This window comes from Fomitopsis serialis (genome assembly GCF_022376445.1).
Source record: "Fomitopsis serialis strain Sig1Antser10 chromosome Unknown B0H18scaffold_8, whole genome shotgun sequence".
Lineage (NCBI taxonomy): Eukaryota > Fungi > Basidiomycota > Agaricomycetes > Polyporales > Fomitopsidaceae > Fomitopsis > Fomitopsis serialis.
This window is the reverse complement of record NW_025954968.1, coordinates 408,655-433,038: the sequence shown is the minus strand read 5'-3', so window position 1 is coordinate 433,038 and position 24,384 is coordinate 408,655. Positions and strand designations below refer to the sequence as shown.

General features: G+C 56.1%; 10 protein-coding genes across 10 annotated transcripts; 6 read left to right on the top strand and 4 right to left on the bottom strand.

Annotated features, from left to right (window-relative positions):
* Window positions 1-20: 20 nt before the first annotated feature.
* B0H18DRAFT_983694 (uncharacterized protein) lies at window positions 21-3,696 on the bottom strand. The gene is made up of 5 exons (XM_048044634.1): window positions 3,125-3,696; window positions 2,057-2,737; window positions 1,389-1,462; window positions 1,284-1,347; window positions 21-1,254 (listed from the first exon to the last, which is right to left on the bottom strand). Exons 1-5 carry the CDS (start codon window positions 3,492-3,494, stop codon window positions 323-325), a joined length of 2,121 nt encoding a protein of 706 aa, XP_047897873.1. The 5' UTR covers window positions 3,495-3,696; the 3' UTR covers window positions 21-322.
* Window positions 3,697-5,803: 2,107 nt separating this feature from the next.
* B0H18DRAFT_645376 (uncharacterized protein) lies at window positions 5,804-7,366 on the top strand. The gene is made up of 5 exons (XM_048038934.1): window positions 5,804-6,071; window positions 6,126-6,361; window positions 6,423-6,528; window positions 6,580-6,705; window positions 6,771-7,366. Exons 1-5 carry the CDS (start codon window positions 5,850-5,852, stop codon window positions 7,059-7,061), a joined length of 981 nt encoding a protein of 326 aa, XP_047897872.1. The 5' UTR covers window positions 5,804-5,849; the 3' UTR covers window positions 7,062-7,366.
* A 499-nt stretch (window positions 7,367-7,865) lies between these two features.
* On the top strand, window positions 7,866-8,501 carry B0H18DRAFT_1115438 (uncharacterized protein; the record flags this gene model as incomplete). Its single annotated transcript, XM_048033265.1, has 3 exons — window positions 7,866-8,006; window positions 8,074-8,244; window positions 8,313-8,501. The coding sequence occupies 3 exons, from the start codon at window positions 7,866-7,868 to the stop codon at window positions 8,499-8,501; spliced, it is 501 nt and encodes a 166-aa protein (XP_047897871.1).
* A 150-nt stretch (window positions 8,502-8,651) lies between these two features.
* B0H18DRAFT_645345 (ribosomal protein L37e-domain-containing protein) lies at window positions 8,652-9,637 on the bottom strand. Its single transcript, XM_048038933.1, has 6 exons — window positions 9,582-9,637; window positions 9,381-9,387; window positions 9,299-9,314; window positions 9,161-9,231; window positions 8,947-9,084; window positions 8,652-8,899 (listed from the first exon to the last, which is right to left on the bottom strand). The coding sequence occupies exons 1-6, from the start codon at window positions 9,582-9,584 to the stop codon at window positions 8,886-8,888; spliced, it is 249 nt and encodes an 82-aa protein (XP_047897870.1). The 5' UTR covers window positions 9,585-9,637; the 3' UTR covers window positions 8,652-8,885.
* A 3,021-nt stretch (window positions 9,638-12,658) lies between these two features.
* B0H18DRAFT_1115437 (uncharacterized protein) lies at window positions 12,659-13,842 on the top strand (the record flags this gene model as incomplete). Its single annotated transcript, XM_048033264.1, has 6 exons — window positions 12,659-12,893; window positions 12,955-13,014; window positions 13,077-13,224; window positions 13,283-13,295; window positions 13,364-13,583; window positions 13,655-13,842. The coding sequence occupies 6 exons, from the start codon at window positions 12,659-12,661 to the stop codon at window positions 13,840-13,842; spliced, it is 864 nt and encodes a 287-aa protein (XP_047897869.1).
* A 905-nt stretch (window positions 13,843-14,747) lies between these two features.
* On the bottom strand, window positions 14,748-15,892 carry B0H18DRAFT_1083072 (UBC-like protein; the record flags this gene model as incomplete). Its single annotated transcript, XM_048031617.1, has 8 exons — window positions 14,748-14,982; window positions 15,086-15,220; window positions 15,280-15,308; window positions 15,369-15,443; window positions 15,504-15,530; window positions 15,551-15,618; window positions 15,728-15,809; window positions 15,866-15,892. The coding sequence occupies 8 exons, from the start codon at window positions 15,890-15,892 to the stop codon at window positions 14,748-14,750; spliced, it is 678 nt and encodes a 225-aa protein (XP_047897868.1).
* Window positions 15,893-16,118: 226 nt separating this feature from the next.
* On the top strand, window positions 16,119-18,187 carry B0H18DRAFT_870662 (cyclophilin-like domain-containing protein; the record flags this gene model as incomplete). The annotated part of the gene is made up of 13 exons (XM_048040111.1): window positions 16,119-16,193; window positions 16,243-16,288; window positions 16,342-16,369; window positions 16,420-16,493; window positions 16,546-16,659; window positions 16,706-16,771; window positions 16,829-16,852; window positions 16,914-16,941; window positions 16,995-17,147; window positions 17,211-17,302; window positions 17,352-17,455; window positions 17,509-17,597; window positions 17,647-18,187. 13 exons carry the CDS (start codon window positions 16,119-16,121, stop codon window positions 18,185-18,187), a joined length of 1,434 nt encoding a protein of 477 aa, XP_047897867.1.
* Window positions 18,141-19,116, bottom strand: B0H18DRAFT_1196854 (thymidylate kinase; the record flags this gene model as incomplete). Its single annotated transcript, XM_048036083.1, has 3 exons — window positions 18,141-18,740; window positions 18,814-18,922; window positions 18,981-19,116. 3 exons carry the CDS (start codon window positions 19,114-19,116, stop codon window positions 18,296-18,298), a joined length of 690 nt encoding a protein of 229 aa, XP_047897866.1. The 3' UTR covers window positions 18,141-18,295.
* Window positions 19,117-19,185: 69 nt separating this feature from the next.
* Window positions 19,186-19,851, top strand: B0H18DRAFT_1115433 (uncharacterized protein; the record flags this gene model as incomplete). Its single annotated transcript, XM_048033263.1, has 6 exons — window positions 19,186-19,197; window positions 19,275-19,339; window positions 19,389-19,428; window positions 19,524-19,634; window positions 19,687-19,732; window positions 19,784-19,851. The coding sequence occupies 6 exons, from the start codon at window positions 19,186-19,188 to the stop codon at window positions 19,849-19,851; spliced, it is 342 nt and encodes a 113-aa protein (XP_047897865.1).
* A 794-nt stretch (window positions 19,852-20,645) lies between these two features.
* Window positions 20,646-23,309, top strand: B0H18DRAFT_645178 (cytochrome P450 monooxygenase). Its single transcript, XM_048038932.1, has 13 exons — window positions 20,646-21,092; window positions 21,160-21,289; window positions 21,356-21,547; window positions 21,595-21,737; window positions 21,792-21,907; window positions 21,956-22,073; window positions 22,135-22,148; window positions 22,203-22,369; window positions 22,433-22,455; window positions 22,507-22,588; window positions 22,655-22,783; window positions 22,835-22,981; window positions 23,042-23,309. The coding sequence occupies exons 1-13, from the start codon at window positions 20,888-20,890 to the stop codon at window positions 23,127-23,129; spliced, it is 1,554 nt and encodes a 517-aa protein (XP_047897864.1). The 5' UTR covers window positions 20,646-20,887; the 3' UTR covers window positions 23,130-23,309.
* The last annotated feature ends 1,075 nt before the right edge of the window (window positions 23,310-24,384 follow it).

The following is a 24,384-nucleotide window of genomic DNA, read 5'->3' as shown; positions in this document are numbered from 1 at the left end:
CCCAGTCGCCTGACCCTTCGCACGTGAAATTGGCTCGTTGATTAGATTTTTGTGTGCGTTAGCGCGATCTCGACGAACATGAACACTATCTTATCTATATGTTTGCCATCTTTGAGATACTACATAACATACGAACCTGATACGAACCGTCATCGACATAAAAACGGAGGGGAACTATACGGTAGCATATAATATCGTCCACACGCATGGAAATAACAACAGTCGCCAGGCATGTATAGTATACGAGACGACGGGGAAGCAACAGTCACTGAACCTAGTTGGAAAAAATCGCAGACATCTTGAGACCTCCAGGTCCAACATCCTATTTGTTCGTTTCGCGGGACGACGCCTCGGGCGGGGCAACGGGCCACACACTTACCCTACTCTGCGGCCGCTCGCTCCTGCTCAGAGGCACGGACGTGGCCGAACCAGACTGCGACTGGCTCTGCGATGTCGGACCCTGCGAAGCCTGGTTTTGCTGCTGGCTCGCGCGGATGTCGTCGAGACCACGCCTGACACCAGCCAACATCCGGTCGGTCTTCTCCATCATCTCCTCCAGCCTCCGCCTCTGCTCTCCCAAATCGTTGTAATGCCGCTCGAGCTCCTGCATGGTTGGCACCAGAGGCTGCCCGCCCTGCTGAGGTGGGTAGTACGGGTGTCCATGGTGATGTACGAACGTGTGCGGCGGCGGCGGCGGGACTCCATGTCCGAGAGGCGGGAGAACGTAGCCCGGAGGAGGGGCCGACATGCCAGGCCCAGCGAGGGGCGAATGCGTCCTGCTGGGGGCGCCGGCACCTTGAGAGCCGGACCGTGCGTAGCTCGGGGTCGCTCCAGGAACGGGCGCGCCTTGCATGTTCATGATCGACATCGCCATCGCCATGGGCATCTCCCCGTTGATAGCAGCCGTCAGAGGCGGGAGGTTGTAGCCGCCATGAGGATTGGGAGGGAAGGGATGCCCATGGGGTCCGCCAGCAGGGATCGACCCCGCGCGCGACGCGTGTGGCGAGGAGGACGGGCCAGCTTCGCCCATAGATTGAGGATGCATGATCTCTCCCCAAACCACAGGAGCGGCCGACTCGCGCGAGCTACCGCGACGACTGCCAGCAGCTGCGCTGCCACGACCGCGTCTGGCTTTGCGTACCGGCTTGCCATCTTCATCGTCCCCGTCATCCTCATCCACGTCCATCCCATCGTCCCCCTCCTTCTGACCCTTCGACGCGCGAGACTTGCGCGCGCGTTTACGCTTTGGCTGATCTCCTCGCTCTCGTCCTGCGTCCCAGCACCCCCGCTCGCACCCCCTCGCACACTGGCAAGTACTTCTGCTGCCGCCTGATCGGTCATGCGATCCTGTTGAGTGGGGACCCAGGAGCGCCAGCGGCGGCCGGGACACGCTTTCTCCGCTTGATCACAGTTTTCCTCATCGAGTTGGGCCGATGCGTTCCGTGAAGCTTGTAGTAGAGCCCTAAGCGACACGGGAGAAGACAAGGAAATGAAGTGATTAGCGACCTTGTCCAGATCACGATAGGGCAGAAACCAGGGAGCTATAGCTTTCTTGGACAGCGGGGAAGTTTCAAAGGGGAAAGCCAACGACGGCGCGTCAGAGTCAAGATGAGCGCAAGGTGGAACAGAACGACCTCTGGCGCTGCACGTCCCCGCTTGACCAAAATTGAAGCCGCTCTTCGACCTCCCGCGCATGCAATATAAAAGGGATTAACCATGAAAGTCGCGTCCCAACACCATGGTACGCCTCTCGGTGAAGGCCGAGCAGCCTCTCCCCTGCGTCAATGATTATTTCGCGCATGATCTTTGGCCATAAGCGCAAGGTCCGCAGCAACGATCAAGCATCTATATCAGATAAGATGCAAGGCCGTATCACAAGACAGATAACGGATGAAATAGCGGCTAATGAGCGCAAACCGTTGACCAATCACAGCGCATCTCCACTCGCTGAACTCGTCGCCGGTGGTCGAACGACAAGCACCGCACGTAAGATGCAAGACAAAATAGAGAAAGACCGGAACAAAAAATTCGAGACAGCAAACGACGAGACACGTACCACATGCGTTACATATGTTGTTGCCTGCATCGTCGCGACGCCATAGAGGGGTCGTACTTGTACCACAATTCGCGCAGCTGAGTGCGCCTACGGCACCACGCATTCTTGCACGTCCGTTGACAGAGGGGCTAGTTTGATCCATAGGCAGTTGTTGCTCGCCAGCTGTCGACTGGATCGAAGGTTGACCGTTGGCGGAGCCTTGAGAGAGGTCTGCAGCTGCAATTGGCACGCCGGCTGCCGCTACACTGCCCTCACCGCTCGGAGCTACAGCTTGAGAGTGCGCGGTAAGCGCGTTGTTGTAAGCAGGACAGCCAGAGCATGCGGATGTGCCACCGGTACCGTCACAACGTCCGTCTCCAGGGCAAGTGCCTGGCGCATGCGCTTGTTTCTGCACCTGGGCGTTGGGCTTCGCTTGCGAAAGTAAGGCCGGTGAATGGCGCTGTTGATGGGGGCCCTGCGCAGGAGGCAGGGGTGTCGCCGCTGTGGTCGGCATAGACGAAACGGAGTGTACGATACTAATGGGAGAGAGGTCCTGTGCCGTTGGAGTAAGAAGTCGCTGCGGCGGCTGTGAGGGTGAAGGACTGTCGACAGTGTCTGCGTTCGGGTGAGTCGCTGAGGGAACTACAGACGTCCGTCTGAGTGCGACGGGACGAGGTGAGCCGTGGGCCTTGTAATAAAGGCCTTTAGCACCGTACCCAAGCGATAATATCATGGTCGCGCGAAACAACACGAGATTGCATGCAGGCGATGCGGTCGGCGAGGGTGGAGGATGAAGGGGCGGACAGGGAGCGAACGGGCATCAGTAAACGTGTAAAGACATGATAGGAGAAGGGAGAGGTGATTGGCATGCCCCAACATATAGAATACCGCGCGCTCGACGATCTATGCGCTACCCTTTCAGTAGGCATGCGTCAGAGGCGAGGTCTCGATATGATTACCACCGAGGAAGCGTCTAGTCTTCGAATGCCTCTCACACGTGCCTCTGGGAGGATCTCGATAGACCGTCGTGCTCTGACGATATCTGGCGCTACGGGCCGGATGGGGAATTGCGAGGAAGGCGGGACTCACCGCAGGCATTGCAGACTGTCTTGCCATCTCCGTCGCGGCGCCACAGGGGCGTATTGCTCGAGCCGCAATTTGCGCAACAGTTGACGCGACTGGATGCGTCAGCCTGGCCGTTCTGGGCAAGAGAAGGATCAATGTTGCCCTCGTTGCGTTCGCGCAACGTGGAACCCATAGGGTAGGGAGATGACGGCCCATTGCCGTTCCGAGGCTGCAGCGCAACGCGTGAAGGGGACGACGGTGTGGCCATGTCTTGAGCGGGGTGATTCGGCGGTTGTGCATGCATGTGTACCGCATACTGTACTCGTGAGATGGGCGACATGGCAGGGCTATGCATGTTCATGAGCGGAGACTCGACTGCAACGGGACCAGGCATGGTCGAAGCAGTCCGCTCGGACGGTGTGCTGGCAATCTGCTGACTGAGCAACCCACGATGCGCGGAGAGGTGGTGGCAAGCCTGAACGAGTAACCCGGAGGCGAGCTTAGGGCGGTGGCAGGTCGACGAGGAGTCGGGGACGCGACGGCCACAAAGGAGTTTAGAGTCGAGGAAGAGTTAAGGGAGCGGACAAAGAATCGCCAGGAGTCCGAGAAAGATATAGCGACAGATAGCGATGGTAGCCCGCACCAGCCAATCAGACGTGACCCATTACATAGACGCCCGGTGATCATTCTCGGTGCTTATCTAATCTTTTCCGAGAATGGTAGCCACACTCTTTCTCCGAGCTGCCTCCGGCATCGACACAGTCTCTTGAGAGCGCAATCATTACATTCCCCCAGGGCTATTCAGAGCAATAGTCGGCGAGACTACAAACACAGTGGTCCCAGACTGCCGAACCGATTCTCGGAACTTACGTGTCTCAAACAATGCTTGTGACTGGATCTTATCTTTCCGCTGGTGTTCCGCTTTCCCTTATTAAGGCTTGCTCCGTTGGGGTCTGGAGCGCTCGCCACCATGGACACCGAGATCAAGAGCTGACTTTTGGGTAAATGGTTTGCTTCACCTGCCCGATTGGGCTGAGATATCAAGTCTGTTGACACGTCCATGCTCAGCGAAGGCATGCACGCAGCAGCATTTCCTCCATATAGCTCTCACCATCCTACTTCCTCCCACTGCTGGCAGCGGCAGTCGCAAGCCAGGCGTGGGCTGATGAAAATTTTAGATCCGTGCCTCCATTCCGTGAGGAGCGCCAGTCTGATTAGATTCCCACTCGCCTCATCATTGCATGTAATTTGCATGGGACGGTCGACACGAACCTGCGTAACCGAAGCGACCCTGGAAATGCAGGTAACTTACGTATCAGCAATGGATAAGGTTGAGACCGCTTGTCTGATAAGATACGCGCGCGCCCTATATGCGAGAACGCATCGTAAGAAGTGGTCACAAGCCATGCACGCGGAAATATCGACCCCCAAGAGCGTAACGCGGGATGCCAAACGAGCCAGACGGCACTTGGCAGGGTGTGGTGATCCCGGCGCCCTGGATCATTGGACACTCAGGAGGCGAACTAGCACATCTTATTGCATGAGAACAGGATCCGGATACGTGATAAAAGTCAAATCGTACGGACTGCTCACTAAACTGTCACCCCATCGCCGGTTGTGCCAATTACGACATACGGAAAGCAGATCCGAGGACCGTAATTGTGACGCGGTATAGCCAGCGAAGTGTATTGGAGGAATCGCTTCTGACCGGGATCGGAGATCACAACGACGGATAAGATGCCCCGAGAAAACAAAGCTGGACGCAGTATAGCGTGACGCAGTTTAGCAATTGAGTTGTGGTTTATGTTTAGACTGAGAACATACGTAGAGTCGCCTAGAGTCGCGTCAGTATTCCGCAGGTTCATTCTGGCCCGAGGAGGCGGCCCCGTTGATGATCGATGTAATTGAGTCGTAGAAGGAGCGACCGTACCCCTTCGTAGCCGACGTCGTACGGAGGCCCTCAGATCTTACACGTTCCAGCTTTCATGCGGAAGCGGAGGGGTGGAAGACACATTAGCGTTTATTGGACTACGAAGAACAAGGCAGCCAGGAATCTCCCACCAGTGGCATTGTCATCGCGTATCCTCCCACATCCTTGGGAAGGCTCTGGCATATCATCGAGGCGCCACAACGCAGGTTCCGTGGTTCTCCAGGCGCAAAACTGGCATTGGACGCTGGCCGAACTCTGATTCTCGGTCGGATCCGGCAGACAAAGTGAGAAGATGCGATGCACACCTTATCAGATAACGCTGGCGCGCGGCGGAAAGTTGGATGACAGACGACCGATGTCTCCGGGAGAAGGCCTGGCAAGAACAGGTGACTGAGGCCAGAGAAAGACAGGCCAAGGCGGCCGTCACGACGCGAGTCGTCCTAATGCAAATCTGGTAGAGTACGGAATCCGAAGCATGGATGGACGTACCCCAATGAGGCTCGTGAGTACACTCGCGATGATATTGCTCGGGGTCTTGAGGATAGACACGAGCTAGATTCCCAAGGCAGGACACGCAATCCAGGAACGGCCCAGTATTTGTCTGAGAAGTCGACTCAAGCAGGTCTGAGGAAGACTTGGAAGGCGTCCGCGGTCTAGAACATTAAGAGGAGAATTGTATGGTGGGTGGAGACCGTGGCTGAGAGCGCGTGAGGCGAGTTGCGCGACGCGGCAACGGTGGCCGCGACGAAGAACGACTCACGTGCAGACGCGTCGCGTCGTGTGGGTGTGTAGATCGGGATATTTGGACCCTGGGCCTCCATGCCCGGTCCTCCTCCGGTCCATCATGAGCGTCCTGCCACACACATTGCTCATCTTGGTACATCTCCACCTGTTGGACTATCCTTGAAGGACTCTACGGCATATGATGAACGTCTCTTTGATCCCACGCGAACCGGCATACGGGAACGCACGAGGGCCTTGGAGGATATCTCCTACTTCCTAGTAGCCAAGATAGAGGGCGGGAGAGGACGTGCTAGATCAGTAAGCGTAGACGTTGCCGGCTTTGGGCATCGTGGCTGATCAGCTCGTCAACAGATTTTATCCACATATCCATGTCTACAACCTGCGGATACTACGGCATTCCGTATATCATTAGCCAAGTATCTCGAAACTTTGAGGCACAGTAGTATGTTCCCTAGTCATGCGGATGATAGACAGAAGGCCACGGATGATACGAAGTCGAAGCAAACTATGACCCCACAAAGGCACGCCTGGTGGTGGCAAGACGTGGTAGTCCGTAAGTCCCTTCTGGAGGAATGCAGCGGCGACCGGTAGGTTCTTGCAGCTTCTTTTAATGACCAGACAGACCCAGCTGATGATGCATCGGTATAGTTTCGAACGTTTGCTCCTGGCTCTGTCCATACACGCGCTCTTCATCAATACACCTAGACCACCGGTACCTGGCTCGGTCTCTCAGACAGAAGTGTCGAGGCGTACTGTATGAAGCCGAGACAGTATGGCCCGCCACACTTCTCACTCCTCTCGCTAGGAAGCACTGCAGACCCTGCCGCAAACATATGCATCACTTCTGGAATCATCGCTATCCGCGCGACGTGGATGGGAACGGACTGCGTCGCGTCTCGTGCGGGAGCAAGAAGATTTGTCAGTCCTCCGCGTGAGTTGCTTTTTCATCTGCCCGTGCGCGGCCCCCGCTCTCGCTGAGACTTCCCGTCCAATCAGGAGCGTCTCCTGGACCCGACTGTCACAGCATCCTCGAAGTTCGACAGTCTGTCAACAGACCGCCTCGTCGGACTCCGGGACTCACGCTTGCATGATCTCCTCCGCGCGACGTGGAAGAATGAGGACGGCCGCCGTGCTCTGCACTTCCTCATTGACCTAGCAGGGCTGCAGACTTCCTCCGCGCCCAATGACGCGTCCCGACCTCTCCAGACCCTCGATGTCGCGCAAGATAAGGCGGACGTTCAGGTATGTCCGGTTGCACACAAAAGGTTGTTACGTCCTCCAAAATAGCGGCCAATCCTCTCCACTGCAGTATACACCATCGACCCCTGTTCCTGCCCCTCCACTACCGATTGCCGCCGCTCACCACCCGGGGCATCTATCCTCTCTCAACGCCCCCCTCTTCTCTCCGCCGAGTAGAACCCTCCCCACTAATCCGCCTGTTCCCGGAGCGAATACACGTCCCGGCCAGGATCCCACAAAAGATCGTCTCTCAGACCGAGTAGCCTCCATCCAGCGCACTCATCAAGCCCTCCTTGATGCCGCACAACGCCTTGACAACATCCGCTCAGACCTGGAGCGGCGCCCACACAAGGCGCGACCCGCACACACCGCCCGCTCCCGTGACCAGCTCCAGCCTTGACTTTGGCGTCTGGGAAGCACCGTCACGCACGCACATTGACTTCAAAGTAAGCATCCTGTTCATCTCAGACCGACAGAAATAGCCCTCCTGTGGGATCTCAACGCTTCTGTCCCCCTTCCAGACGCTAAGCGAACCCCCCTCAAGCTCCACTCTTGAGCCGCCGGCAGAGCAGCAGTTGAGGAACGCATTGCTCGGATCCGAAACGCCCTTCTCCCCGCTTGGCCTGAGGCACCATCTCCCAGTGACTTGGATTTGGACGCGACCGCTGAAACATCAGTCAGCACTACGACCGCGTCCGCAAGCCGGCTACCTCAGCCGTCTGAGAAAGGTCAATGGCGATCTCAAGGTTCAAGCTCAAAGACAGCGCCTACGATGCCAAAGCTAATCGACATCAACCCGCGAGAGCCAGTGAAACCGCTCACTACGGGCGCGATCCTAAGCATTCTGACAAAATGGGCAAGCCGCGGACTCTGGACGTGGGTACTGACGCCCATAAGGTGCCAACGAAGGTTTCGCGAAGAGCGTCAGCTGCCAGAGTCCGCCGTACGACATTGCTGATACGACATAATCTGTATGATGACGAGGTAGATAAAGTGAGTCGGGCAGTCAGATATCGCCGCCGTACGACTTACTGATCGATGCATCTCCGCGTCTCTGCAGATTTTGGATGCCGTGGAAGACGGTTCTCCTTCGTACTCAACAAATACGTACGCAGACAGCGCTCAAACGCCGAAGGCAAAGCCCGGCACCGCTGGGACGCTCCTGTCGACTGTCAAGAGGACAATCCCCCGACCTTCCTTTGACATCGAACAGCATGAGCGTGCGATAGACGTGCCCCTGCCCAAACTCAGGCTGAGCACCCTGGATACTCACGACCTGCATGCGGAGAGCTCCCCCAGGAACGTGGGGTCCAGGATTCCCTGCCTGATGAGGATGGGCATTCGGAGGCGGAGGACGAAGACTACTACGAGGGTCACAGTATCACTCTACGGGACATCCTCTTGAAGGCAACCGACGTAAATGGAGCGCCAGACAGCCTACTTGGAGAGGCGGGAGACGACCTAGATGACGAAGCCTTTGAATGGTGATGCAGTTCACATCTGTTTGTATTGGTTCTGCATGTGGCTCGTTGCAATCCATCAGTAGAGGCCTACCATCCTCACGACATTAGGACATAATCGGGCTACTCGTTATCAGCCTGTTGTCGCCACGTGCCTTACACTTCTTCATTAGATACTAGGGCAACCTTGGTGTCATCTCCGGCAGACTTCTGACCTAGCGCGGTAATGAATTGAAGCATAGAGATCGCATGGTACATAGCTCATGTATTTTGCGCGTGCGTGGTGGCAAGAGGACATGCTCGAGCGTGGGTGTGGCAGACAAGGACATAGCAAAAATGGACTGAAGAACCGTTGCAACGATAGCGGAATATGATGCTCATGCCTCAGCCGTCGCCTTGGTCTTCTTGGTGGCTACAGTGTTTTCCCTGCAATGCTATGAGCTATGATACGACCCCCACACCAATGAACGCACCTGAAGCCGTTCTTGAACCGCCTGGATATGTGCTTGAGTGGCGCATCCGGCCGGTACCAGTCGTCTTTCGGCGCTTGGCCTTCTGGCCCCACTCGAACGACCGCAGCTTAGCACGAGGATAGCCGCACTGCGCGCAATCTGCAAAGGAAGCCCGGTGTAAATAAGCATAAGTGAGATGTGACAGGCAAGTGGGAAGGGTAAGATCAGCACGCACCCTTGTGCTGCTTGTGGAAAGCACGGTTACCGCACCGGCGGCAGAGGGTGTGGCTCTTGGTGTGCCGCTTACTGTGGTCGTAAAGAGATTCAGATGGTCAATACAATGTACTTGAATAGCTGGACGACGTGTACGCACCCGAAGGACGTGGTACCTACGCACCATCAAGTCACAAAGATCAGCTTCTCTGTTCAACCAACATTGCCTCTCGGAGACAAACCTTTCGTCTGTGATGAAAGTAGACGTCAGCATATCACAGAAACGAGATGATGTATGCAAGGCAGAGGGACCGTCTGCCGTCATCCGTAGCCCATTCGACGCATCCACCCCTTATCCTGCACCGATTCACTCCGTTCGACCGCACAATCGCATCCTAGCCCGACAAACGTCCATCTGCCTTGGTAAATGCGCATAGACTCACCATGTTGCCTTGAGGATTTTGAGGATGCCGGTGGGTGTTGAGGTTTTCGTCGCCACCCTTCCCTATCGAGGCTGTGGGAAATGCAGCCACGTGGGTAGCTTAGACGCCCAACATTGTTTCACGTCGAAGACTCGAAGTCGCGCTGCTCCTCCTTCACTGAAGTTCACTGTCACTCAATTCATCTTCAGGGGGTGTCTGACTGCCTTACGATCTCCTCGCCCCGCTGGGTTTAGCTCACGCGACGTATACGGTACACGGTGACGTTCTGAAAGGCGCTAACTTGTATGTGTGTAGGCCGAACATTGACAATCTTGCGTACGGCGCCCGGGTCCGATACCGTCTCAGCAAAGTATGCTGTTCTTACGTTGCCTGCGCGGTGGACCTGCGTATAGTATATCGAAGCAACGTGTGTGTGATAGTGGGTCACGCACAGCACCAGATGTCGCGCAGCAACGCGTTGGGACTCAGATTGGCTGAACTCCGTGTCTCCCGCATGCGCGAGGCATCCAACGCCGCTGTCTGAACGGTACGCGTACGTCGAATCGTCATTGAATACACACCTGCCGATTAACGTCGATGCACAAGCCAGGAGGGTGCGATATGGAACAGTGTCTCCCTCAAGAGCCGATCGCCGATATGATTGGTTTTCTCCGACTCAATCGCTTCAGTCTCGTGAACAGCTCGTTGACGTGCCGCGATTGGTACCCTGCCAGGAAGAAGCATCTGCAAAGAGAGCACAGTCTGACAATCTGCGATCAAGAAAGCTTCGAAGCCATAGACCGGGTCCTCTGCCTCAAGAAGACGAGACAATACTACCGAGATACCACCACGTCGTTGGCCATCGAAGACGACCCCATAAGGCCTTCGCACACACTGGGCCAATGCGCATACCGGGATCTCATCTCCCGAACCTGAAACGACTTCGATTAGCGGGCGCCGACTGGGTTGCACATAGGATGCACCCTACCTTCCCCATCTGTGCCTCGCGTTTCGCGTCCGTCACCCAACTCAACGTGTAACGCTGTCGTTCCTACAACGTCCACGAACTCTGTTGATTGCGCCACCTGCGGCTCGCGCGTGGCCCTGACGGCCATATGGATCGAGTGCCTTGCCACCCACCCCAAAGCCACCCTCTCACGACCACACACCGCGTGCGTGTCCATTCAACGCCCGTCGATGTCGTTGGACGTCGTCGAAAGCCGACCAGCTATCTTCCGACAAAACGCGGGGGTTGTTCCTTGGCCCACACACGACGTATTCTTCCGCTGACAACCTCTTGCTGGACCTGGAATGTTTCCCTAGCCTCAAGATTTTGGGGCAGTTTCTCTACTGCTTCCCTGATGCTACGGCGTTGGTGTGGTCTGACAAGCATACCATCTCGTACACGCTCGGGGACAGGGCGCTACACATATCACGTACGCCGCCATCCTCCTCGCAATCTGCTATACTCAATTCGACTTATATGTCGCTGATACGTCCAGAAGAGACCGAGATGGGCGCCGCGTCACGGTGAGCCTCTCTAAGACCTGCTTCTTGTGTTGGGGTCTACCACCTCACGCATGCAATTTACCATCGGCCACTTGGGCAAACGTTACTATCGTTTCATGCGTCTGTGGATGAAGTTCTGTCTATCCCTGATCGTCTCACAAACCAAATTCGTCAGCGAGCTTTGACATCCTAACGATGTTCTCGTCGGCGTCGTCCTGCACAACATCTTCGCGTTGGTGTCCCTACCGCGGTTTCGCGGGCTAACGCAGCAGTGTATGAACCATGTCTGCAACATCCCGCTCGAGCGTTCACCCAGATCGTGGGCACGTCAGACGCATCACCGGCAACGCCCCGCCCCCCGGCCCCCTTTCTCTCTCAACATCTCCCGGAACATCGGTGCCATGGCCTACATGAGGCGTCTTGGGACTTCACGCACCTGCATCGCGTAGGATCCTGTAAGCTATGAGCATCTAGAGTAAGTTCTTTTCATACATAGGTTTTGCCAGACCCGGCGTCGAGAGACGCAGCGCTCACGAAAAAAAGGAAGTATGTTGACGATGACTCGGGCGATGTTCAAGCACAAACTTGTTGCAATGCATTTCTTCAACAGCCTCTCGTCAGTCCATCGGGCTACTGATATCAATGTTATCTACCTATGTGTTTGTTGTGTCAATGTTATGTCAGTGTGCAAACGATCGAGGACCGTGGCGGATCCTCGCGGCTGGAGCTCGTGGCCTGCGGGCGTCAGGAAGCGGGCGCTTAAGCGTGCACTGGCCATGGCTTCCCCACCTCGGAGGGTCCCTTCATCTTCTTCCCTCAATTCTCTCACACAATACTTCGGTTCTCTATGCAAAGCGCTCCAGCTTAGCTATACGCCTATATCACTACACTCGAAGGCGAACGCGTTCGGCAAACCGTATGTCGTTCAATACGCGCCTGAACGACTTGCGTCGCGTCCAACGCGGTACCGGAAGGCACACTTCTAGCGGACGACAACACACGAGTTCTGTGGCAACCCAGATAACAGAGGATAAACAGCCCAATGAATCTATCAACAAGCGCGCGCTCAACAACCCACCTGTTATTCGCACCACTCAGCCAGCGCCCAGAGGTCGTGCCTCCTTCGATGTTCAGGTTGGACGTGGACGCGGTCACGGCCTCCATTCCCCCAGAGGTGGATCAGTCAAGAAGCCCTATTTACCCTCACCTCCCTCTAGTACGCGGTCATCCACGACTATACCAGTCGACGGGATGCCAAACTTCGCAGGCGGTAGTGGTCGCGGCGCGATGGGAGCCGGGCCGTCCACCTCGCGGTCTATAGCTCAGTACGCCCCGTTTTGACAATATCTAGTGGATCTCATCCTCACCTGGCTGCTTCTTTCACACTGCACTGTGTAGTAAGTCCCCTGCAAATGCGAGCAGCCTTGGAATGACAATAGACGATGGCCACGACCAGGCCCCTCCTGCAAGTCTGATCAGCATTTTGCGTGCTCAGGTTGGGATGCGTCCGTCTACTGGTGGTAACCTATGCATGAATCGCGGTCACGGAGTGGCCATGTGGCCCAAAGTCAGCCCAGGGATACGGTGCGATGGCGGCGGGCGCCACTGGGGATGTGGATGCCACCGAGCAGCTCGACGGGCCATCTGGCACGGCCAATGGCCATAACAAGGGGAAACGGCAAAACCGGAAGAAGTGGAGAGCCCTTGCCACGCGCGCAAGGCCGCGAAAGCTACTCGATCGCCTGCAGTCTACCAAGACGACGATCTTGCGCAGGAAGACCCTGTGGGGGAGCCCCGCGGAAGAGGCGCAGGGTCACTCCGGAGGTACCTGATCTACAATATCCCGAGCCCGACATGTTAGAAACCCCCTCGATGTACCCCGAAGAAGAAGCACCAGCTGCAGACGCTTTCACGACCGATCGCACGCCGCCTGTCGCCGGTGCTCGTGAGACGACTGTGAAGCGCGAGCGAGTCCAAGTCCTATGATAGCCGGTGGGCCTGCATTAGTGACGGAAGGAGCACTGCGCTTTGCTCCCATCCCGGAGCAGTGCAGGAAGGGGCGTCCGGGGTTCCAGGCAAACCGGCATGCATGGGCGGCGCAAGAGAAGAGACGCTTACACAAGCTGAGCATCAACGTTGTCCGAGTGTTCATCAGGTGAGTGCCCTCGCATCCCACCACTGCAGTGCATCTGAAGTTGAATACCTGACCGTAGAGATGATGGGATGGTATAGACTGGTGAGGATCCCGCCACAAAATGTGAGGCTGTTAACTCATCACTGTACTCACGCTGCAGGTCGAGTCCTGTGCCAGTGATGTCGGATACCCTGCTACCACCAGTCACAGAAAGCGATCCATCTGCACAAAATATCAGGGAGGAAGCCCTGAGATCATCGAACTCGACAGCTTTGAGCCCCAAGCGCCTCATAATGAGCCCCCGCCACCCCACAATGAGCCCCTGCCACCTCAAAATGAGCTCCCGCCACCTCCCAATGAGCCCTCGCCACCGCGAGCGCGTCGGTGGTCCAATCTAACGACTTAACGATAACATTACCCTCCGTCATCGATCTTGTACAGGACATCACAGACACGTCGCTGTCACCTCCCAGCGCGGAGGAACAGGAACTCCAGCGCCTGGCACTCGCCTTCCTCCAAAAGTACATCCGCCTCTTCGACCGCAACCGCGCCGCCCTTGCGGGGCATACTCGCACGCCGCGACGTTCTCCGTCACGACGCACGATCCCTCGAGCCCAGCATCTCGCCGTCGCTGCGTGACTGCGCTCGCGACTCCGGCAGGGGAGAGCAGACGTCGTGACTGGCTTGCTGGCCCTCCCGGCCGGACGCAAATTCCTGCCCTCGGGGCCGAGGGATGTGAATTACGAGTCGTATGTCTCGAGAACAAGATGGACGTGATGCTGATATGCTACGTCGGGGAGACGAAGGACGAGGATGGACTGGACTGGGCGTGCGACCAGCGGTTCGTCCTCAGAAAGAAAGAGTGGGATGATGTAGACAGGTAAATGATCGTATCCCGAGTGGTAGCGCGGCCATTGCTAACGACGAACATTCGCAGGTCTACAGGAGGCCTCTGGCCTTTGATCGCTGTCTCTCACCAGATGACCACACGGGAGACGGTTCCGACTCTGCCACGACCGATCGCCTTATGACAGTGCTTCATGCCAAAACTGATACCACAGAATCTCGCATCTTCAGGTTGTATCGCATTTGTATCTACGCAGTCTTGCTGTATCCCCCTGACTACCCGCAATGTCCCGCATCATACCGTCGTTCACCTGTAGCTACAAATGCAAATGCTTGGAGTCTTGGACGTACCTCTGAAACATACATCATTGGAGGAGCTGTGCGAGGAACTGAGAATTCCAATCTAGAATACAACAATGCCTATTTGAACAAGAATTGACGGGGGTAGTAGTACTGATTGTCCGCTATTAGGCAGGATATACGGGAGTGAGGAAATGGTAAGTCAAGGAGTGTGGGCAGGCACAAAGAGCCGCATGAGTGAACGATGACATCCAAAAGACAACTGCAGGGGAAGGGGCTCGATCGAAAACCGATATCTATCGCGTTGCAAGCCCTCCAACTGTAAGCCAGCACGACCTCCCATCCATCCGGATGACGTTCCAACAACGTAAAGGCGCCGTCTGGCGGGAGACGACTGATCACCTAGAGGACATCCGCGAAACCACCAGCGCTAGCGCGAGGATGACGCCCCACCGCCACTTCTCCCAGAAGACCTGCCGCCAGGCGTCAGCCCAGCCCCCCGCATTGGCGGCTGCCTCACCATTCGCGCCGGGGCGTGAAGGTCGTGACAACGCGTTTGGATCCGTGGTAGTCGAGCTGGTGGGCAGTGCTGGTTGTGTGACCGTCGTTGCTGACGTCTGTGGCGAGACAAGGCTGGAGGCAGTATCGGTGGTGGATCGGTCGTAGAGGCGGAACCGCGCTCCTTCTCACCCATGTTGGGGAGGTCCTGCATGGCCGGCGTGCAGTAGTCGGGAACGCCTCCTTGAAGCGCTTCTGGGTGAGATTCCACGCGTGACTGCGTACGGCGTATATGCGCTTGTCTGGGTCGGTGGACGTCACTGAGCCCGTCGTCATCTCATCCGAGAGCATAAAGGACAGGAGGCCAGTCAATCTGCCGTGAGTGAGTGATTAATGGCACAGCCACTCAGCGGACGAGTGTCAGGTACGCACATTGTTGATACACTCCATGCGGGGTTCCACTGATCCGGCACGCGAGGCGTAAGTGGGATTCCAACAGCGCACAATGAAGCCACACGTACCGTTCCTGGATGGAAGTCGGACATGGAGAAGCAAATCTTCCGGTCTGGCTGAAAGCGGCCTGAGGGCGTTAACATCTGGAATGCGGTCGATCGGTCAGCATGAGCGGATATACACACGACACAGGGGGCACGTACTTTGATACCTGGCGGCTTGAACGGGTACTCGAGGGGAAGAGAAGGACACCGTGATACTCGCCGCCGGCAAAGGGGGAGTCGGGAGGCCCGCGCTGGACACCCAAGGAGATAGCCACTTGAGCGCGCTGGACTACGGCACAAAAGCGAGCACGGACGTACAATTATATAATTCCCTGCATATCCCGGGTGAGCTATAAGTACGCCCGAGCAGCCAGCGCACTCACAAGTCAGGATGTTCTTCTCCTCGGGCACGGCCCAGACGAAGGGCGGCGGATCCCTCTGCATGGTCATGTACTCCTTTGTGAGCTGTCCAGCAGGCCCGTCAGTGGCACGATCGGGGAAGGAGAGGGACTGCTGCGTACACGCTTGTGTGCTGCCTTGGACGCCATGGCGGGGGACGGTGGGCGAGTGATGGACGATGAGGACGACGGGGAGAGTGGGCGGATTGGGCGGAGCTGTGTGCGAGGGGACGACCGCCCAGGCCTTGTTCAGCGGCCATGTGGACCTCGCGTGCACCCGGTCGCGTGATCTCGGGAGGCGACCGCTTCAGCGCCCGGCGCGTCCAGCTCGTCGAGCACTCGAGCGGCCTTGCCTCCGCCACCGACTCCATCCACCATGGCCCTTCCGACGCGAGGACGAGTGATTGTCGACACAACTGCGGGAGAGATTGACATTGAGCTGTGGTCAAAGGTGTGTTGTATGTCGCAGGGGCTGGCCACCGCACCTGACGAGACTGCAGGAAACACCGAAAACATGTAGGAATTTCATTGCTCTGGCCATGGAAGGTGCGCAGTCCATGCAGTTCTTCAGACATGTATCCATTCTCATATCTGGTCAGGCTACTACGACGGTGTCATATTCCACCGGTATGAGGCTGCTTCATCGTAAGCTCAGCAAAAGCTCATGTCTTCGCTAGGATCGTTCCCAACTTCCTGGTACAGACGGGAGATAGAACGGGCACGGGTGCAGGTGGAGAATCCTTCTACGGAGGTACGTAGCCCAGCTCTTGAAATGCGTCACAGGTATTCACAGCTTGGAACAGAGCCATTCGAAGATGAGATACATCCGCGATTGCGTTTCGCACACCGAGGGCTTGTTGCAATGGCCAACAACGGCGAGAAGAACTCGAATGATTCACAATTCTTCATTACGCTGGGTGCGCCGCGTGTTGGTCAGTGTGGCCTTGACTCACTCGAACATAGACCGCGCCGACGAACTTCACGGCAAACATACGCTCTTCGGCCGTGTGATCGGTGATACGCTCTACAGTACGTCCGGCCGTTGCTTCTACCATCTGTAGTCGCTGAGAAGAGGCATGTGTCTAGACGTGTTGAAGATTGGTGAAATGGGTTCGTCCTTACCTCCCTAGTGCTGAAGGTTGTCATGAGATCTTTAGGCACCCTCCACTAGAGGTTGACGACAACGAGCGACCGCTCTAGTTAGTTCCACCACTTCCACTGTCAATCACGCGCTCTAATCATTCCCCCATAGCCCGCCTAAGATCAAGTCCGTTCGTATCGTCGACAACCCCTTCCCGGATATTATCCCACGTATTACCGCTGAGGAGAAACGCGCACAACATCGTGCACGGGAGAAAGCCCAGAGGGCGCGAGAAGAGGAGCAACGACGACGAGGAGCGAAGAAGTGCGTGTGTCGACCGTTTTCGTGCAGTTCTCGGTGGCAGTGGCACTGACTACGTGCGCGTAGGGACGTCAAGTTGCTCAGCTTCGGTGCGGACGAGGGCGGTGAGGAGGAAGAACCCGTATTGTTCAAGAAGAAAGCTATCGTTCGCCCTGATCGTACGTCTGCTCAACTGCCGCAGAAATGACGATATTGATCTACGTTCAGTGCTTGAGCCTGTACAGGCCATCGGAATGCCCGACTTGAATGGCCCACCTGTCAAGGAGAAGAAGTCGAAACAGACAAAAGGCCACAGCGAAGAGTCGAAGACGGTTAGTACTCCGTGACATCAGCATTGAAGATACGGTTGCTCACGGTGGTCCAGCCTGAGGCCTCCTCGAAACCGTCCAAGAAAGAGGACATCGAGATCATCAAAATCCGCGAGAAACACGCCCAAGAAAAGGCAGCAGAGAAGTGCGCAATCGTCGCTCTTTGGCTCTCCCGTACTCATTGTCCCGCGAAGAACCGCACGCCAGACTGAGATTGAGAAGATGGAGGCTGACATCCGTAAGCTGACACAGCGGGCCGCGGGCGAGGACAGCGATGAGGAGCGCGCGCGGAAGAAGCAGAAGCGTTCCTATCTCGAAGAGGAGATGGCCAAGTACACGAAGGGCCGCGGCGTGCACAAGAAGGGCAAGCGGAAGGATGAGGGTGATGTCCTCGCAGCGCTGAACAGCTTTCGGAGCAAGATCAATCGCACTACGCCTGAGGAAGGAGATTCCGGCGAACCTGGTGCCTCTCATGTGGATGGTGAGGCTGGTGTGAGCGAGGGGGCCGCAGCTGTTGGGACGGGAGAAGAGGAGGGCATGGAAGTGGATGATGATTTCGGGTTCTTGGGGCATAAGCTGTCTTTTCCGAAAGGGAATGAAGAGGAGGTGGCCAAGGCGGAACGAGACTACGAGGTCATTGATCCGAGGCAGAGAGGCGCGAGGGCGAAGGAGGAGGAGAGGGAGAGGAAGCGAGCGATGAAACCGAAGGATGGGAGACGAGGGTACAGGCGATAGCAATGCATGCTCTCGCTTCCGATGCTATGTATACTGTGATTGCTCGTTGTACATTTGTGTATTACTTCCTATATCCCCATGCCACTGATGTCCCTCGCTGACGCCCCCTCAGATATACAGCTGGTCGTTCCGCTCCTTGTTTTCCTTCTCGTCCCAGAGCGTTCGGAGCGGTCTTGACACGCCGCCGCTGAGAGGCTTGACCCAATCCCAGATGACCTCCGCAACCTTCTCCTTCTCGAAGTCGCCCTCAACGACGACCCAACCACCCTCCGTGAGCAGCCCCATGCCCATCTCCTCCCCGATCCGCTCAAACACATCCTTCACCTTCTGCTGCACCTCCTCCGTCTCGTAGCGCTCCTCGCCGAAGCCACCGCGCGATTTGACGGTGTCGGGCCCGACGTCCAGGAAGAGGGTGAGGTCCGGCGCGGGGAGGCCAATGTCGGGTGCGCGGCACCATTCATATGACAAGTTGGACGGCTTGCAGAACGAAAAGGCGATCCCGGAGAAGGCGTAGCGGTCGCAACGATGGTCGTGCCCGCACGAAGAGTGGCTTCTATAGTAGATCTAAGTACAGGAGTGTGGTTAGCAGCCGGTGGTTTCATATGCGGAAAAGAGGATAGGCGTACGCGAGCTCCCAGCGGTTTGCGGAGAAGAGGAGGTGGATCGCACGGTCGTCGAGTTCAGACTGAGAGCGCAGGTAAGAGTCGATCATCTTCCCGACTGGCGTCGTGCGGTCTATCGTGACAACGCGTTGCAGCGACGTTCACAGGAGAAGTCCAGGGAGAGTGCGCACCAGGGAATTTGATGAGCTTGACGTCGGCGCGCTCCTGCTTGAGGCGATCGACAAGCATCGCAGCCTGCGTGCTTTTTCCGGACCTGTCGAGACCCTCGAAGACGATGAAGGCACCCCGCTTCTGTTGCTCTGGCATGATGGTGGGCTCGTGAAGCACTGGTGAGCGACGCGCGTCGCGTCGAGTCTATCCATCGACGCGTCTAAGATGATGATCGGGGTACGCGTTCACGTGCCTCGCGTCCACTGCCGGCCGTGGCCACTGAATACACCTCGTTCCTTCGTTCCACTGACCAGCTGCAGCCTGCCATTGACTATAGCCCAGCGCGCGGAAGTCACTTCTTGATCACCCATATGGAGCGGTAAGATCAGCCTTATTGCTCTCATCTCCAAACCTAACCACTGCGGAAGGCTGCTGGTTACCGTTCAGGCGAAAGCGTTGAACATTCAAGTACGCGGGTGGAACGCACCTTGCGCGAGGCACGAAGGCATTGCATTGCATGTACGACGTCGTATGACAGCATCTTGACCTGTTCAATTGCCTAGATAGAGGGCCAATACTGGCCCGGGATCAACGCGGGCGCAGCGCTTGCAGATGTCGCGGGCGGCATTGATATCTACTTCCTGAACAACGACCGTTCCCTCCTGGATGTAGGGGTAAGCCTATGCCTGACTTGCCCGCCATTGATGAGTGCTCATAGTTCTGCAGAGCAAGATCGCTGTCCGTGGCCTTTTCCAAGAGGTTCGACTGGAAGGTCAGCATTCTTCCCGTGTAACGTGGACCTCTGATGAAAATGGAACACCAGGCCAGACGCCAACTGGTCAGAAGCTCTACGAGGTGGTCAGAAAGTGCATCCCTAAGCTCAAGGAGTAAGGCTCAAAGCCGACCAACATGCATCGTCATCACCGATGGTGTTCCGAGTACGCTTTCATCGTCCTATGCACATCGAGCACAGACTGAGACCTCCCCTGACAGCCGACGATCCCGAGATGGTCATCGTTGATGCCGCGTTGTCTCGAAGCGAACAGGATCCCCTCGCCCCAGCTCGGCACCCAGTTCGTGCAGAAGTATGTTATCCGCGTACGTTACACTCCAAGAACCCTTCAAGCCTTCTCACATTTACTCATTGTCCCTGCTTTGTAGGACATCGTGGACACGACTGTTCACAACCCCAACCAGCGCACCTTCGAACGCTCGTCAAAATCCTCCACGGTGCCGTTTATAGCGCTCTTGACAACGGTGCCAATCCCATCGGCACGGTTCTGGAGTACGGTAATCCCTTCTAAAGCTGGAAGATAACGTCTGCGTCGTCGCGTTCGAGACTTATCGTGGTGTCTCCCACTGCTCTCAATGTGTTTATGACGTTGATCATGAAACATAAGCCGATCGTGCCATCGCTCAGAGACTGCAGTTGGCTCAGGGTCAGAATAACGTCGTCACTGCCATTGAAGAATTATCCCTCTACCAGCTACTTTTGGTGAGTGCTAGTGAGTAAGCGTTCTCAGCCAGATCAGTCACTGACATAGCTCCTCCGATCATGTGCAGGAATTAATCAATTCAGTGAGAGCTTATGTGCGTCGAGTGAAGCTAGGTCTATTCTATATCGGGCTCGACCTACAAGTTCTACCAGGTACCGCTTGGGTACCGCAGGTGTTGTCCTCTCGATACGCAGCTCTTCCTGTCAGCCCTCAGATGCCTTCAATGGTGTTTACTTCCATTTTGTCTCGTTGGACCCTAGACACGTCCAGTGTCATCGTACACGAGGTGTCCTTCGGGTTCGGCCCCAGCTGGCCATCGCCTGGAGCCGTCAAGTTCTCAAAAGCGATGCGAACCCCACGTATAAGGGCGAGGCTAGTATGCGGCCGAGTCACGTCTTCCAAGGTGTATCTCCAGCTTCATTGCATCAGACATGCTGCTCACATCGCCTGCGTCGGTTGCAAGCTTTCTTGCAGCGGCGCTCATGCTCTGTCTTCTCTACATCTCTCAGGCTAGTAAATGTTCCCGCTTAGCTCGGCTCCCACCTGGACCACGATCTCTTCCACTGCTTCGCAATGTCCACCAGTTTCCTAAGAACCTCCAATACCATTTATTTGCGAAGTGGGGTCAGAAATACGGTGAGGAAGCATACATTGAGGTGGCATCACCAAAGGTGACTATGCCGTCGAGCTGAATGTCTTGCAGGCGATATCGTATTCATGAAGGTCCTGCAACAACCCACTCTAGTCATTAATTCCCTGCACGCCGCAAATGAGCTGTTGACATCGCGGGGGGCGAAATACTCGGACAGGTCTTCATCCCGTTTGTTGACGATGTAAGCAACCACCTTCGCTACTGATCCTTTTAATTGCGCTCACAATATGCTGTTCCCTTTGATGAGGATGGGACTTGACATCATGACTCCTTTTCTCGGTTATGGAGAACGGTGGCGCCTGCATCGAAGACTGATGCAGGCAAGCTTTGGCGACCAAGCTGCGTTGGCTCGTCTTCGTCCTGTCCAGCAGAGGGAGACAATAGCACTGCTGCTACGTCTTGCGCAAGAACCGGATGCCTTTGCATGCCATATCAAACGGTAGGGTCTGCACCTTTGCATGTGTGAGGGTACTGAGCCCTCTGCAGCTTCGCGGCTGCGTTGATCATGGGTTCCACTTACGGAAAACCCTATGATGAGGACTTTTTAAGCTCTGGCGAGGCTATCGTGCAGATGCTTGTTGATGTAGCAGGCACACCCACCGCAGCCTTGGTGGACAATCTTCCGTTCTGTATGTGCCTTCGCACGTCCCGCCTCGACGAGTGAGCTGACGATGTCTTAACAGCGACGTATGTACCCTCATGGATACTCGGTATTCTCTTCGGATCGGGGCTTTTGGAGACACGATCAGTACTGGAGCGCGTGATGAATTCATCTTTTGAAGACGCCAAAGCAGCGATGGTGATATCGTCTATTGGCCATAGTTGTCATCGTTTAATCGTGCCTCAGAATTCTGGAACAGCAACAGACTCATTCATTACACATATAATGGACGCGAGTGCGTCGAAGCTACATCAACTGGGCGATGATGAAGATGTAAAAAAGATTGCCTTCATAGTGTTTCTCGGTAAGTCGACTTCTTGCTCTTTCCAGAGCCTTTGACTTCTGACCCCCTACATCATCGGCAGCTGGCTTCGGGGCTGTGAGTAGTGATGGGCATGACCTCTTGTCTCTGTTCCTGAGGATCTTGAACCAGCTGACAATCCCCGTCAACACATTCCTCGTCACCATGGCCCTTCATGAGGACGTGTTCGCGAAGGCACAACAAAACATCGACGAGGTTGTAGGCACTGAGCGTCTTCCTGATCTCAGTGACAGAGATTCGCTGCCATATGTGGACGCGATTCTCTGGGAAGTCTACCGGTTAGTCTGCCGGTGATTGTCTAGTTTTCGTACGCCACTCACTCTGATTCTGTTGGTGCCCAGTATCAACCCGCCGTTGCGCCTCAGTATGTTCAATCCATATTGTGAGGATATGACCTCAACTTAAATCTATCAAGGCGTTCCGCGACGTGTGATGGAAGAGGACGAATATTGTGGATATCGCGTCCCGAAGGGAACATTAGTGCTCCCTAATATCTGGTTCGTAGCGTTCGTTCCCTTACTCAGACACATTTCAATCATGACGCTCCTGATGGCCTTGGCTAGGCAAATGGCTCACGACGCCAATCACTACACGGATCCCGATACTTTCAACCCAGACAGATTTATAGATCCGGCCACCGGAAAGCACGCAGGGCTGGACCCTCGAGAGTACATCTTCTCGTTCGGACGACGGTATGCGATATTGAACGGCTAAAAGGCTTTCATCTAACATGTACTCTCCAGTGCGTGCCCTGGCCAACGCTTCAGTGACGACAGCCTGTGGCTGGTGACAGCGAGTATCATCGCCACGTTCAACGTGAAGAAGGCTCTGGACGCGGAGGGCAGAGAGATAATGCCTTCTTTGACCGTCAAATTGCCGGGCTTGACTGGGTGCGTCTCGTAATAGGTCTTTCCATTATGACCCGACCCTGATGTTCGTGTCTGCGATAGCCATCTGGAGAAGTTTGAGTGTTCGATCCAACCTCGCTCTCAACGGGCTCTTGAATTGATTGCGGAGAGTTCGATGAGGTCACACTAGCCTCGATGATGATAGCTTTTGGGAAGAGGGGACTCACGGACCAGGAGACTTAGATGTGGTGGTGTAAGAATAAATCTCACTCTCATAGCACGACAATACCTCATCCGCATGCTACATCGGTGCGACATACCGAGATAATGTACCGTCCTGCAGAAAACACTTCGGCGCGTGTTGGTTTCCCCTCGCACAAGTGCGCGAGGGTACTTATCCCGAGGACCACGTAAAGGTCCGCGCCCGGACAGGCACCGCGTCGCCGCGAGCACCCGCCCGCCCTCGGGTGGCCCAACTTGCTGCTCTTGCACTAGACGCAGCCATGTCCTTGCGGCGCTTGACTCTTCGCTCGTTGGAGCACCTTGAGGCTAGCCTCGGCTTTTCCTTGTGGCGCTTGACCCTTCGCTCGTACCAGAGCCCTTGAAGCTAGCCTCGGATTCTTCTTGCGGTGCTTGACACTTCACTTGTAACCGAGCTCTTGAGGCGAGCCAATTGGGCGCTTGACCCTTGACGCAGCCTCCGTTGTATACCTTGCGGCGCTTGACCCTTCGCTCATCCGAGCGACCTGGAGGCCAGCCTCCTTTACCTTGCGGCGCTTGACTCTTCGCCCGACGTCGAGCTCTTGACACAGCCAGACTCGGACGCAACAGGTCGGACCAGAGGAGCAGGCACACAGAGAGGCAAGACATACAAGAGGGAACGCACGCAGTCCAGAGAAACAAGCACCTTAAAAAGCATGGCGGCTGACAGGGCGGCTGGTCGATCTCACGTCGCGTCGGTGGCGCAGGCTGACGGTCGTTGAATGCCACTCGATGTCGCGTCTGGCTGACAGTGAGCGGCGGGACAAACATCGCTGCGGCTGGAGAGTCGATCTACGCGTCAGGGTTAGTTCAAGTGCGTCGAGATGGTATAAAAGACATACCCCTATGCGCGACGGCGCGCGCCCTTGGTCGACGAGTGGCGTCCTTACGGCGGTCGGGCATACAGAACCTGGAGCAGCTGACGAGGTTCACCACTTGAGAGCAGAGCCACATAACCAGCGACCAGGAAGCGAGGCAAAAGGCAGCCTGAAGGTGGGGGGAGACGAAGGGTCGTAGCGGTTGAGCTGCAAAAGCGCGAGCGTCGAGCTCCATTTATACGTTTGGCCCGAGTGGCACAAAGGCTGCGAACACGTGGGTTTCAGATTCGCAGGCCCAGTCCTGTCCGCAGCGTGGATCACGATTTGGGGGTGGTTGCCGAACTCGGGTACTTGTGGGTCCACCTC

Bases quoted from the DNA above. Each gene is read 5' to 3' on its own strand.
- B0H18DRAFT_645178 (XM_048038932.1), top strand. From the start codon at position 20,888: ATGCTGCTCACATCGCCTGCGTCGGTTGCAAGCTTTCTTGCAGCGGCG. The intron at 21,290-21,355 runs GTAAGCAACCAC...CCCTTTGATGAG, and splicing joins TCATCCCGTTTGTTGACGAT to GATGGGACTTGACATCATGA. The intron at 21,548-21,594 runs GTAGGGTCTGCA...AGCCCTCTGCAG, and splicing joins TTTGCATGCCATATCAAACG to CTTCGCGGCTGCGTTGATCA.
- B0H18DRAFT_983694 (XM_048044634.1), bottom strand. From the start codon at position 3,494: ATGCCTGGTCCCGTTGCAGTCGAGTCTCCGCTCATGAACATGCATAGC. The intron at 1,463-2,056 runs GTACGTGTCTCG...CGTGTCGCTTAG, and splicing joins CAACATATGTAACGCATGTG to GGCTCTACTACAAGCTTCAC. The intron at 1,348-1,388 runs GTCCCGGCCGCC...CCCACTCAACAG, and splicing joins TGATCAAGCGGAGAAAGCGT to GATCGCATGACCGATCAGGC.
- B0H18DRAFT_645345 (XM_048038933.1), bottom strand. The intron at 9,085-9,160 runs GTGCGTGCTGAT...CTTCCTTTGCAG, and splicing joins TTTCCACAAGCAGCACAAGG to ATTGCGCGCAGTGCGGCTAT.
- B0H18DRAFT_645376 (XM_048038934.1), top strand. From the start codon at position 5,850: ATGCCCGGTCCTCCTCCGGTCCATCATGAGCGTCCTGCCACACACATT. The intron at 6,072-6,125 runs GTAAGCGTAGAC...GCTCGTCAACAG, and splicing joins GGAGAGGACGTGCTAGATCA to ATTTTATCCACATATCCATG. The intron at 6,529-6,579 runs GTATGAAGCCGA...TCCTCTCGCTAG, and splicing joins CAGAAGTGTCGAGGCGTACT to GAAGCACTGCAGACCCTGCC.